Below are 13,659 nucleotides of genomic sequence, written 5' to 3'. Positions count from 1 at the left end.
CACAGAAATCCACCACTTTCTGGCCCTGCCTCATTGTCTTCTTTTTTAGAACAAACCAGACACATCCTGCAGATACTACAAATAATCATCAGGAAAACTATTCAGGAACATGAAAAAAAAGGCTTAGAATACAACAGGAAGACAAAAAGGAGACGATAGTTTGCACATTCTGCCTACAGGTACGTAAAAATGACATCCGTAGGTAGATCTTTGCCAGGATGGTGTGCTGTGGGCAAGTGTTTCTCATTCTTATTTCTTATTTCAAGAGTATGCTCCACAGCTCACTCCTTTTTGCTCATAGACTCTGCTGAGGAAGCATCCTCAGTCTCTCTTCCGACTGCTGTTGTCTAAGTGAGAGTCTCCTAGGGAGTCTGAACAGCTGAATTTTGAAACTGATGAGAGTCTGAGAAGCCATTGTGAGCAGTAGGGGTCACTGACGGACTGTGGCAAGGAGAGATCCAAACACCGAACGCTCCAGGGACTTTGGGTTTGTCACTCACGCCACTGTGGAAGAGCCATGCAGCCAAGAATGCAGGGCCACACAAGGTGGACAGGAGAGTTGCGGAGCCAGAGAGAAGACTCAAGAGAAGACTCTCCTAGGCCATGGGCCCACCCAACTGTGAAGAAGGTCTTTGTTGGTGGCATTAAAGGAGATACTGGGGCTGGGTGTAGTGGTGCATGCCTGTCATCCCAGCACTCGGGAGGCTGAGGCAGGAGAATCACTGTGAGTTTGAGACCACCCTGGGCCACATAGTGAGTTCTAGGTCAGTCTCAACTACATAGTGAGACCCTGTCTCAAAACAACAAGAAAAAAAGGAGATACTGAAGAATATCACCTATAAGATTATTTTGAACAGTATGGAAAAATTGAAGTGATTGAAATCATGACTGACAGAGGCAGTGGGAAGAAGAGGAGCTTTGCTTCTGTAACCTGTGATGACCACGATTCTGTGGGTGATTGTCTCTCAGAAATACCATACTGTGAGTGGCCAGAGTTGTGAAGTGAGGCCAGTCCCATCAAAGCAGGAGATGGCTAGTGCTTCATCTAGCCAAAGAGGTTGAAATGGTTCTGGAAATTTTGGTGGTGGTTGTGGAGGTGGCTTTGGTGGCAGCCACGGTGGAGGTAAATATGATGGCAGAGGAGTTAGCTACCGTGGATTTGGTAATGGAAGCAATTTTGGAGGGGGTGGAAGCTACAATCATTTTTGCAGTTGCAACAATCAATCTTCAAATTTTGCACCCACGAAGAGAGGAAGCTTTGGAGGCAGAAGCTCTAGGCCCTCATGGTGGCGGAAGCTTGTATCTCACTAATGTGGGTACAGTGTTTGGGGAACACATAACGGTAATGAGTTACCATTAAGATAAAAGAAGCTGAAGGTCCAAAGATTTAGCTCAGTGGTGCCGCACCTGCCTCACAAGAGCAAGGTCCAGAGTTCGATCCCAGTACCGAAGGGAAAAAAATACTGGACGTGGTGGCTCATGCCTGTGGTTCCAGCACTCAGGAGGCTGAGGCAAGAGGATCACCATGAGTATGAGGCCAGCCTGGGCTACATAGTGAGTTCAAGGACAGACTGAACTACATAGTGAGACCCTGTCTCAAAAAGCAAAGCAACAACAACAAAAAGAAAATATAAATGTACATAAAAAGATGAGAAAGATATATATTAATATGTTAACAGTGGTTATTTCTGTTACTTTCTTCTTTTGTTTAATTTTCTAAGCTTTGATACTAAACATGACTTACTGATGAAATGAATGAATATATGTGTGTAAAAAGGTTGCAAATAGTATACAGAATATAATTCCATTTTAGTTAACTCTTTTTTTTTTTGGTACCAGGGATCGAACTCTGATCTTTGCACTTGCAAGGCAGGCAGTGAAATCACTGAGCTAAATCCCCAGCCCTCCATTTTATTAAAACAAGAATTTTTTGAGTAGTGATGCATAGGGAAATGTGTATATATACACACATATAAATTACATATGTGCATATATGCAATATATAACATACCTCTTTCCAAGTAATAGAAGATCTCAAATATTTTCTTGATTGGTAATTTTTCATTTTTAGTGCTGGGGATCAAACCTCACACATGCTAGGCAAGTGTTCTACCACTGAGCTATGAGTATTTGTATTTATAAAACTTTCTACATGAGCAAGTAATTACCTGTGTAATAAACTAAATATTGTACAGATAAACAAGAAATATAGTATATTACAAATTAAATATTTTATTTTAAGAAAAAGGAAGGGAGGGGCTGGGGATTTAGCTCAGTGGTTCTGACACCTGCCTTGCAAGCACAAAGGCCCCAGTTTGATTCCCGGTACAAAAAAATAAGAAAGAAAAAGAAAATGAGATAATGATTTTTTTGGTGGGGGGGTCATACTAACAAGTCACTCAGAGCTTAAGGGTGAGAGTAAGAGATCGAGTTCAGGTAGAACTTGTCCAATGGTCTCCTCTCCCACATCAGTTGTCCTTATAAGCCTTTAAAAGAAATCCCTGTCTTGATCGCCGAGTGGGGTTTGGAGATAGAGCCAAGGGAAACGCAGGTGTTCAGGCTGCCATCTTTACCTGGATGTCTACACCTCTATTCTACAGGTAAGTCCTGTAGTCTGTTCAGTCTCTGCTCCCAGTAGCTCAGCCTCTTGCCTTTCAACTGTACCTCACAAGACTCCCTCCATCCTGATTGTTCATTTGCCAGGGTGCTCAGAACCAAACAGGTGTTCTGACCCCCCGGAGCACAAACAGTAGTCGCCCTTTGGCGCCCCACACCGGTCCGACTAGCAGTACTAGACGTGCCCCGGACAGGTCAGTGAACGTTAACCTTATACTAGGCACGAAGGGAACCATCAGGGCATTCCTGCCAGGCACCTTTCCAACCCCCCTGGGAAAACACAGCACACCCATGGAAGTGTCCAAGGCCAGCTGCAGTTCTCCAAGCAGGATGCGACTGCAAGGTGAGCAAATGAAAGGATTAGAAGATGGTACACAATTATAGGTCCAATATGACACTTTAGAAAGCAGACTGTACAATTGGTGATAGTTTTGGCAAACAAGTCAAAGGGAGATAGAAAAATTATATATCAAAGTACAGCGATTGCCTTTGGGTTGTGGAAATGTAGGTAATTCTTTTCTACTTGTCTATATTTTCTATGATTTCTACAACAGATTTTCTTTGCTTTTATCTGTTATTTTCCTTCCCCCCTCTCTCCCTCCTTCCCTCCCTTCATTCCTTCCTCCCATTTTTTCTTTTTCTTTTCTTTTTTTTCCCCAGGACTGGGGATTGAGAAAGATTCCCGGCCTAGGCTTAAACTGGGAGGGTTCCTGCCTCAGCCTCTCAGAGTGCTGGAATTGTTGACATGTACCACCCACCACACTTGGCTATTACAATGGATTTTCATCACTCTTTATTTTTCAAAAGTGCTATTGTATTTTCTGATTTCAAATGAAATACAGGATCATGGCGGGGAGTGGGGAGAACAAAACAAAATTTGAAAATGGATCGTACAGCGTAGAATGTGAAACTACTGGTAAGCATAGTTGTCCAGAATATCTTTGCTCTAAAAAATAGTTTCATATTTTTCTTATTTCAAAACTAATACATATTTATCGGAAAAGAAAACAGAGCAAGGTGTAGTTGTGCACACTTGCAATCCAAACAACCTGGGAGGCTAAGGAAGGCAGATCACAAGTTCAAGCCTAGAATGGACAACTCAGTGATTTCGTGAGACTCTGTCTTGAATTTAAAATGTTAAAAAATAAAAGAGGGGATTGGGCATGCAGCTCGGTGCAAAGGTGCTGTTTCAGTCCCAGTAATACATACACACAAAGAAAGACAAGAAAAGAAAGAAAGAAAGAAAGAAAGAAAGAAAGAAAGAAAGAAAGAAAAGAAAGAAAGAACAAAAGAAAGAAAGCGAGCAAGCTGGCTCTCAATTCTGCCACCCTGAAGTAATCACAGATTTTTCTAATCTTCTTTCCTATGCATATTCATAAAATTCAACTCATTTTATTTTTATAAAAATAGGATCATCCTATATCACACACAACTGCTTTCAATACTTGGTGAACATTTCCCTACATCATTAAACATTCTTTGCAGTACTTCTCTGCAGGAACCCCAGTAACATTTATTATTATTATTGTTGTTGCTGTTGTTGTTGTTTTCCTGGTACCAGGAATCAAACTCAGGACCTTGTTCTTGCCAGGCAGGCGCGGTGCTACTGAGCTACATCCCTGGCCCCCCAATAGCATTTTAAATCAAATAAATGCAGTCCTTCCTCTGTCCATGGGCTTCCAGGAAACCCCACAGGTACCAGAATCTGCTGATGCTCAAGCCCCTTATATAAAACGCTGCAGTGTTTGCATACAACCTACTCATACTGTCCCATATACTTTAAATCATCTCCAGATTAGTTTTCAAACCTAATGTAACTGCTGTGTAAATACTTGGTATACCACACTGTTTAAGAAATAATGACAAAAAGAATGTCTACACTCGGTGGAGACATATTTTCTCCAGATACTTTTGATCTGCACTTGGTTGCATTCGCAGATGTCACCCATGCGTGCGAAGCCCAGGGACAGGGAGGGCTGGCTGCAGTTCTCAGTGTGCAGGACTCCGCCATGCACTGCACTCGACTGCCGTATCTATTTCTTTTACAATCAAAAACAGGAGTGGGTGGTTGGGGAATATCTCCCTTCTGGTCAAGAACCACTCCTCTCACAGCCTCTTTTCCTAAAGTGATTGCCACAAAAAAATTATTTTATACTATTATGATAAAGGTTCTTTTTTTTTTTTTTTTTTACTTTCAGAGGGATTAGAGCATTTGCCCAGCTTAGGCAAGGGTTTGAGCCTCAGGATCTGAAAACAAACAACAACCAAAGCCTCAAACTTTCAAAATATTTCAGAAACACCAGCAGAAATAATACTACACATAGACCATAACCTTTATGCTTTCATCTGATTAATTTCTTTTTTGGGGGTATCAGGGATCGAATTTAGGACCTTGCACTTGCCAAGCAGGCGCGGTGCCACTGAGCTGCGTTTCTGGCCATCTGATTAATTTCTTAAAACCAGTTCCTCATAGTAGATACTGTGGGTCAACTGATAGGTACACTGAAAATGTTAAAGCAGCTTGGATAGTAGGTGTGTTTAGATAGGAGCTATCTAGCACCACCCTCTTATCTGCTAGAAGAACGGTATGACTTGCGTCTAGATGTCTCCCCCAAAGCCTCATTGCAGTCATAAGAGGGGCTTTTACAGAGGTGGCTGGATCCAGAATGTGTGACACTGGGATAAGGCTAGGCTCAACGGCACTAGGATTAAGGGTGTGAGTGCTGCCCGCCCTAAGTAGCCTGGATAAGATATAAGGGATAGAAATAATTTGTTGCTTTGCTACCTTTTGCCCAACATGAACTGTTTCTCCTCTGTGATGCCATCCTACCTTGGAGCAGGCTGATTATAGCCTGAAACCTCTACAAACTTTGAGCTAACTAAACTCTCTCTCCTTTAACTTTGGCTATTGGGTATTTTGTATCAGTAACAAGAGAAAAGTAACTAAGAAAACGAACAAGACTAAACTCACAAGAAATGATTTGATCTGTCAGAGAACAGGTAAGACTTGTCTGCTTTTGTTGATTTCATCTCTGATTTTTTTTTTTTTTTTGAGACAGGATCTCACCGTGTTATCCAGGTTGGCCTCAAACTCCTGGTTACAAGCAACCCCCCTTCCTCACTTATGTACACATCTATGAAAGCTTTAATCTATGATGATGGGTGTGGTATTGGGGCCCTACCCAAGACTCTTGTGATTTTGGGGGGTCACTGTAGCTAGAGCAGGGAAGGAGGGACAGGGATAGAGTTGAGACAAGTAACTATTCTGCAACTCTCTGCAAAGGGGTGGAGTCCCAACAAAGATTTGAATTCTACTCTGTCACTTAATAGCTCATGATCTTGGGAAAGTCCTTGCTCCTCTGATCTTCAGCTCCTTCATGGCTAAACAGGAATGTTGAGTAAAGATTTAACCAAACACCTGCTCTCCATGGATAAATAAATGCCTGCTCTCACCAGCCCTGCCCACTTGACAAGTGCAGAGTGAGGGCTGCCTTATGAGGGAAAAGCATTACAGCACAAATGACCCACTGGTAAAGTGAGAATAAACTACAAACAATTAGCAGAAAATTAGGCAGCTTTCGGCTGCCCTTGGGTCGGTGGGTCTTGTCAGTGGATATTATCCCTACCGGATCCCCATAGCTTTCTGTATGGGAAGGTCACCACGTTTGAGACATGGGGCTTCTCACTCCGGGGCACCCCCCCATCGTGTTCTGTTTCCCTGCATCTGGACTGTCGCCTGGGTGATCCAGAGAACAGTCCTGGGTGGCTGTGGTCTGCTGTGAGAACTGCTGAAGATGAGCAAGGCCTGAAGCTGCCACACAGTTTCCCCAAGTCTTTCTACCCAGTGTCACTTGTGGTCAATATGGTGTCGTGTGGCTGTCAGGCTGAGCCAGAGTCCCCTAGACGGAGCGCAGCAGGAGACACAACATCTGCCACCTCGGGCACTGTGGGGCCTCAGTGAGAGGGCATCCGCGAAGCTGCCACAGAGGACGTGACAAGTGTCAGTCCCATCTCTCCACCCCAGACGAAAGTACCTGTTCTTAGATTCTTCCCCTTGTTTCTTCCTGGGGAGAGAAATGGCTGCTTCTGGCTTCCAATCCAAACACTCAAGCCCTTTCTCCTTCTTCTTCTTCTTCTTCTTTGCTTTTTCTCTTTGCTGTCTTTTGGAAGATCCTGGGGAATCTGAACACAAAAAAGCAACATTGCCTCTCAAATCAGCTCTTCCTCAGCAGAATCCTGCATGTCTCTGGGGGAGAAGGGAATGAAGGGCAGGGATAGGAACAGCTGCATACACTCCCAACACACACACACACACACACACACACACCTATGTGTGCAAATACACATGCTCACAGGGACATAAATACACTGGCGCACACACTGACACACATAGCCATGCAAATGTATACATACAGACATGCAATGTATGTACAAACACGTGAGCATGCATACAGAAATATACACAGGCACGTGTACAGCAAAGCTTGCCTGCCTACGCATATCACACTTGCGCACACAATACTGGCAATCTTCACCAGCTGACACCCTGGCCAGAGGCCATCTGCTATTCATCAAGTCACTTAACAAACATACACTGAACGCCTGCCACTGTGAGCCAGGCACTGCCCCCTCCCAAATGCTAGGGGGAAAAAAAAAAACATGGTTCAAATCTCACCCAGTAGCCGCTTCCAGTTTTTGATGAGGACTTTGGCCAAGGCCACCACTTCCTTGTCTGAGCAGTGCTTGCGAACCCCATTAACAGCAACTCCAATCCTGGTTGTCTGCAAAGAAGCAGGACAAAAACTGGTCTGGGAATGGATACACGGGACTGGCCACCCCAACTGGCAGGATTGGCCCCAGCTCAGCCACCACCTCCCCCAACCTACTTCCAGGGTCCTTCCCTGACCCCTGGCTGGGGAACAACCCCAAACCTGGAGCTTCCCTCTAGCTGCGGCCCTGATCCGCCTCGCTGTTCAGCCCTATACTGACAGGTAACTTTGGCTTTGATGAAAAGCTGGGGGGTTGCCCATGGGGTGTTGTTGGTAACAACAGGGACCCCCCACCCCGTTCCCAGTACTCTGGTGACTCGGGTCTCTGCTTAGAGCAACTTGTGCTACTACAGCTTGGGCCTGTGCTCATCTTTTAGGGCTGGGCACGTCTATAAAGTTTGGGTCTGTGTGAGCAATCCCAGGAAGATCGGAAAGCAGGGGAACTTTTCCTTCTCCCTGGGTCATGGACCTCTTGGCTCCTACAGACCAGGGCTGGTATTCAGGGAAAGCAAATCAGCCTTTCCCCAGACCCAAAGGCTCCCCAAGTCCAGAAAGTACCCTGCGCCTACAAGACACCACCGCCACCCACCATGTCAATACCTCAAGGTGCCCCTTCCTTCCCAGGACTCCCCTCAGGAATTCCTCCCAGGCACCACCCTGGCCCGTCTTCCCCCAGGGCCCTTCCCTCCCCTAGAGGTGCCACCCCGGGGGATCCCCCACACCTGAAGCAGCTGGATAGACATCTGACAGCTGTTCAGCCTCTTCAGAAGATCCAAGGCTCCTTCCTGTGGGAGGTCACAAGGTAAGAACTGTGGGCTTGGCTGGGTATTTAGCTCAGTGGCACCACACCTGCCTAGCAGGTGCAAGGTCGTGAGTTCGATCCCTCCCACACACAAAAAAGAAAATCTTAGCCAGGGATTTAGCTTAGTGGTTTCCCCACCTGCCCCATAAGCACAGGGACCCAAATTCGATCCCCGGTAACAAAAACAAAAAACTTTGGGCTTGACGGAGCTGGCAGAGGATACAGATGGACATATCGATAAAGGACAGAGTTGAAGCAGAAAGGAGAGACAAGGAAAAGTTCTGGCCCAGATCAGCTCTCTAACTCCATGTCCCACCACACAGTCGAGCCAGGGTCCATCCCTGACGCCTCACCCTGACTCCTGTCTGCATTACTCTGCCTACTACCAGTGTGCCCTCCTTCCCCACAACTGCCACCCAAATGAATTACTTCCTGGCTTATTATGGCCACTTGTGTGTCTGTGGCCTCCCTCCTCCCAGCCCACCCGCGAACTTCTAGAGGGCACGCACTCTGAGTATTTTGGAGACAGATCGCGCTATGCTGTCCAGACTGGTCTCCAGTTTGTTGACTCAAGCAATCCTCCTGCCTCAGCCTCCAGAATCACTGGGACTATAGGCACACACCTCTATGCCTGGGTACTGTGAGCTTTTTAACCACATACCAGTCCAATTATTTAAATAACAGGATAACCAAAAAATTGCATATCTCAAAATTAATTTTCACAAGATAATATAACAGGAAATATAAAAATGACAGTTTTATGAAATGTATTCAATACAAAAACTGACTGGTTGAAACGACACCTGCCCAAGTAACACTGGGGATAGGCAGTATGTAAACACTCGCTCTGTTGGAGTGACGCTCGGGGCAAACTGTTAAGTGGTCAAATAGCTTTATCAAGGCAACATGGACACACAACAAACTGCACATATCACACGGGATGGTTTGCTGAGTTTTGACAGATGTATAAATCCATGAAAACGTCGCCACAATCAAGACAGGAGCACAGACATCAGCCCCAGGCGTTCCGCAGAGCCGTCCGTCATCCCTCCCTCCCACCACCTCCCACCCCAGACAGCCACTGCTATGCTTGCTGTCACTATCAGTAACCCTGCCTTTTGAAAGGTTTGATATAAAAAACAGAGCACGGACCTAAGTATGTGAGCCCTGTAATTTCTTTCTCCGTTGATCTATGGATGGAACTTTTAGGTAATTTTCAGCTTGGGGAAACTCCAACCAGGGACATTCATGTTCGTGTGGACAAATAATTGCTCTCCTCTTAGATACAGAGAATTGTTTTCATCTCTGAGGCCTAAGAGTTCCACCCACAGCCTACTGCTCCCCTGTGTGAACAGATGTATGGGTGAGCAAGGCAAAAGGCCGGAGGGGGAAGAAGGAAGCTCAGATTTGAAAATCTGGATGCCAGGCCCTGAACGCATCCCTGACCTGTTTTAGCTCTGTCTTTCCTCCCGCTCCTTTCCCGGAACCCAGTCCTTTTGCTTCCCAGCTTTTTGATGGAGGTGAAGTGTAGGGTGCAGAAGCCAGCCCTGGTCTGCTGTCCTGACATCGGTTCCTTGGGAAGCACCAGCTGACTGTGTCCTGTATGTCCCTTGCACGCTTCCAGCTGCCAACTTGCAACTGCCACAACCTGGACCATGTCCTGCGGGCTGCCCTCCGTCGGTCCTTAACTTCCCTGAGAACTTGGGTTCAGGCTATTTTCGGAGGTGTGACCTGCAGATGTTTGCGTGCGAACTTGGGGATGTACTACACGTGAAATGTTAATTAAAGGCTTGTGTCGTATGCGGTGCACACCTGTGGACACAGTGCTCTTTGTGTGTGCGGGGGGGTCACAAGATTGAGCCAGCCAGAGGCAACTTAGCAATTTAGTACCTTGTCTCAAAAGGGGATTAGAATGAAAGCCCTGGGCTCAACTCCCAGTTTAGAAGGAAAGTAGGAGGCACGGGGTAGGGGGGAAGAGAAGGGAAAGAAAAACAAAGGAAAGAAAGAGAGACTAAAGGTTTACTATGTACCATGTGTGGGGCACTATTCTAAACATTTTATTTGCACTGAATCGTCATAACTCCACAAGGTAGGTCCTAGTCACCACCTCCATTTTTATAGAATCATCTTGTTTTTACAGAAAAAGACTTCAAGGAATAGCTTAAATAATTTGCCTAGGGTTACACATTTTGTAAGGGCTCGGCTGGGGTTTGAAGTCAGGCTTCCAGGCTCTAACCCCGGTACGATCTGTGTGGGTGTGAGCACAGACCTGTCTGTGTGTGCATGGCCACAGCAGCAGGGATCACTGCGGTCCTGCGCTTGGCCCATACTCGACAGGTGGTTCTTAAGAAGAAAAACCCACAAGCTGTAGCCCTTGCCACTGCCTGCGATGTAAATACTCTTCCCGTGGCCAATTTCACATTATCAACACGCTGTCCCTGAACTGAAGGAGGCATCGGGCGGAGCTGTGTGGTACCCATATCATCACAGAGTACTTGTACCCGCTAGACTGACTAGAAGTAAACGATCTCCAGACTGGTAGTAAAATAATTAGGAGGTGATGATTTTTGGAATATCCATTACTTGTGTTTTCTCGTGCAATTAGCAGATAATTTATTTATCCTTTATAATGGCTATGTTTAATAAGCATCTCGAGAAATTCCTGAAAATTCAACAGTGTTAGCCATTTCCAAGTCATTGATGAGTGTGTATCACTGCATAATGGGGTCATACTGAGGAAAAAGAGCCGCGAGCTGGGTTCAGAAGGCTGTGCACAAATGTTGCCAGGTGTGTCTCGGTGGGTGTGTGGCCCAGGAGCGGGGCTGTGGCGCTGCAGCCTGCACTGAGTCTAGTTGCCCCCAGGGGACGTAGGCAGCATTACGTTGGTGGGTCAGTGTGGCAGCTCTGCATGTCTGGGAGGGACTGTGTTGTGTGTACACCTGTGTGGTTGCCTATGGTGGTCAGGGTGTGTCAGATGGTCACGTGTGTCCTGCCAGCCCGAGCAGCTGTGTCTCACGTGCAGTGAGGCTCCTTGTTGCTCGTTTCGCTCTTGTGTGTGGCTGTATGTGTGCGGCCGTGTCTATTAATGTCACCGTGTGTGTGTGTGTGTGTGTGGCCGTGACTGTTGGTACTTGGTTGTCTGTTGGAAGCTGCTTTAGGTGCTGCACTCTCAAAGCTTCCGATAAAGCCCTAAGCCACTGAGACTTCAGGACTGGCAGAAAAACCTGGCCTGAGCTGCAACATGGAGGATCTGCCTCATTATAGGAAGTGTGTCTCGGGCCTGCGTGCACTGGGCGGGCCCACTTTCACTCCCAGAGCAGCCCCACTTTCCTTGTCCAGATGCCCAGAGCTCTGTGCCCACCCAGATGCTGCCAAGAGCCCAGGTGCAGACGTGGCTGTAGTTGGCTCTGTGTGGCAGGGACCCTGCAGCCAGCCTTGCAGTTTTTCCTGGAGACAGCCCCGGGCACTTCCTCTGGAGCCCATAAACAGGGGGCACTGTTCCCCCTTCCCATTTCACAGAAGAAGAAAAAGAGGCCCAAAGAAGGGAAGCATAGTGCCTTGGCTAGGGCAACAAAAGGAGTGAGGGGAAGGCTCGGCAGCTCCCTTCCTCTTCGGCCAGAGCTCTACCCCAACTGGAGGAACTTTCCCCAGGTCTCCTGAGCTTCCCTGACCGCACCTAGAGCCCCCCAGGTGGGGTGGGTGGTTGTAAGACACTGGGCTGGGATAATCTGTCTCCCTGAAATAGAATTCTGCCCAGGATACTGGTGGGAAAGTGCTCCGTGTGGCTTGAGGCTTGGTGTAAAGGGGATTCTGGAGCAGCCTGGATGGAACCCAGGCTTGGGAAAGGGTAGGGACTGAGAATGTGAAGGAGATGCTCCCTGAGCTCTGCAGATGGGTGGGTCTCATTCACGGGCTCTTCCCAGGCACCAGTCAAGCCCTTGGAAATCCTGCTAAGTCCTAACTCATCTCCTACCTGCCTGCAGAGGCTCCCCCACCCCAGAATCTTACCTTCTCAGAAGTGCAGAAACTCAGGCTCTGGCTGTTGTAGGAACCCATCTCATTACTGCCCAGTGTCCACTCGAGGGCCCCCTGACACACCACGGTTCCAGTGACCCTTTCCTCTTGCCAGCTCTAGAATCTCCTGCAGGGTCTCTCCCTTTCCCAAACTCCCTAAGGTAATCGAATGTACTGTGTCTTAGTTATTTTGCTTGTTGCTAAGACAAAATATCCGATGCCCAAAGTTAAGGGAGAAAAAGTTTATTTGGCTCAAGTTCTGCATAGGTTTCAGCTCATAGTTATCTGGCTCCAACGCAGGGTGGCATGGCAGAGGAATCACAGAGGAGAAGCAATCAGGGTGGGAAGAAGGTAGCAAAGCAAGAAAGGGACAAGACAAGCCTCTTTCTGCCTCTTACTGTATCTAAGCTACTGGGCTTAGGGTGGTTTCAAACCGATCGGTGGAGTCATTTAGTAACCACACACGCTTAATCCCAGCATCACACACTCTAGATTTAGCAACCTCTGCAAAAGGTCCACATATGACCACATGAGGCTTGGGGGGAACAGCTAGACCCAAACCATAACATACTAGAAATTCAAGTCCCGAGGCAGCAGAAGAGGGCCTTGGGCAGGGCCAGGTAAGGAGGTGTCCACCGGGATCCCCTCTTTTCTCTCCCCACTCCTCGCGCCCCCAGCATAGGTCTATACATTTGGGGACCTGCACTCAAGTTTGCAGGTGAGCCAGGGACCCCCAACAACCTGTAGCCTGAGGCAAAATTCACAGGGAGGATCAAACATTAACTTTTGACACCTGAGGACCCGCACCTCTCCGCTCTTGGCGTTGCACCTCCCCCAGCCCCAGGCCCAGGCCTCCCCGCGAGCCTCTTCCCCAGTCTGCCAGCACCTGTTCGGCCCCACCAAGAAAAAACTTGCAAACAGAACTGCTCCTGGCGCGCAGACTGTGGAGCCTCGGGGTTGGCGGCCCTTTCACTCCTCTCTAGCAGACCTTCTCCGGCACCGGAGAAGCGCGGCCCTGCAACCCCTTCTCACGCGCTTCCCTGCTCCTTCTCTGGACACCCAGGATTTGCCCTTCCAGCCCCCGCCTTCCCAGGGCTTTGCACACGCAGAGTCCCAGGACTCCAGAAAGTCCTTTCTCAGGTTCAAGTCGCTTTGTCCGCTTTTCCAAGGCCCCTCACAGGCTGCACAGGGTTGAACACCACCCGTCTAGAGGGAAGCGCACGGTGCCCCGGCCCCAGGCCGTGCACACGCCCACCCCGAAGTGCCCGGCAAGAGTCCCCGCGCCGCAACCCTGGGTCCCGAACCGGCGCGCCTCCCTAGGCTCCCTGCATCCCGCACGTTCCCCCAGGCTGCTCCTCCGCGCTGTGCCTCCCGGGGATGTGGGCCTTGGTCTACACTCTGCAGCCTCACCGTGTGCTTCCTGGCCACCATCTTCTCCAGCTTTTTGGCAGTCTTCAG

At 48.0% G+C, this 13,659-nt stretch overlaps 1 protein-coding gene and 1 pseudogene across 1 annotated transcript in view; one reads left to right on the top strand and one right to left on the bottom strand.

Moving 5' to 3' along the window:
* The window catches only part of Tcea3 (transcription elongation factor A3), a 55,424-nt gene that overhangs the window by 32,910 nt on the left and 8,855 nt on the right, over positions 1 to 13,659 (bottom strand). Inside the window, exons 2-5 of the mRNA XM_010625982.3 lie at positions 13,612 to 13,653; positions 8,108 to 8,170; positions 7,292 to 7,397; positions 6,651 to 6,798 (exon numbers count right to left, since the gene is read on the bottom strand). Of these exons, the coding sequence (XP_010624284.2) occupies positions 6,651 to 6,798; positions 7,292 to 7,397; positions 8,108 to 8,170; positions 13,612 to 13,653 (359 nt within the window). The remainder of the gene's footprint in view (positions 1 to 6,650; positions 6,799 to 7,291; positions 7,398 to 8,107; positions 8,171 to 13,611; positions 13,654 to 13,659) is intronic.
* LOC104863546 lies at positions 190 to 1,311 on the top strand (annotated as a pseudogene).

The sequence above is a fragment of the Fukomys damarensis genome, unplaced genomic scaffold (genome assembly GCF_012274545.1).
Source record: "Fukomys damarensis isolate Sample0158 unplaced genomic scaffold, DMR_v1.0_HiC HiC_scaffold_23, whole genome shotgun sequence".
NCBI lineage: Eukaryota > Metazoa > Chordata > Mammalia > Rodentia > Bathyergidae > Fukomys > Fukomys damarensis.
Note: the sequence above shows the minus strand (reverse complement) of the source record. Positions and strands in the feature narration are given on the sequence as shown.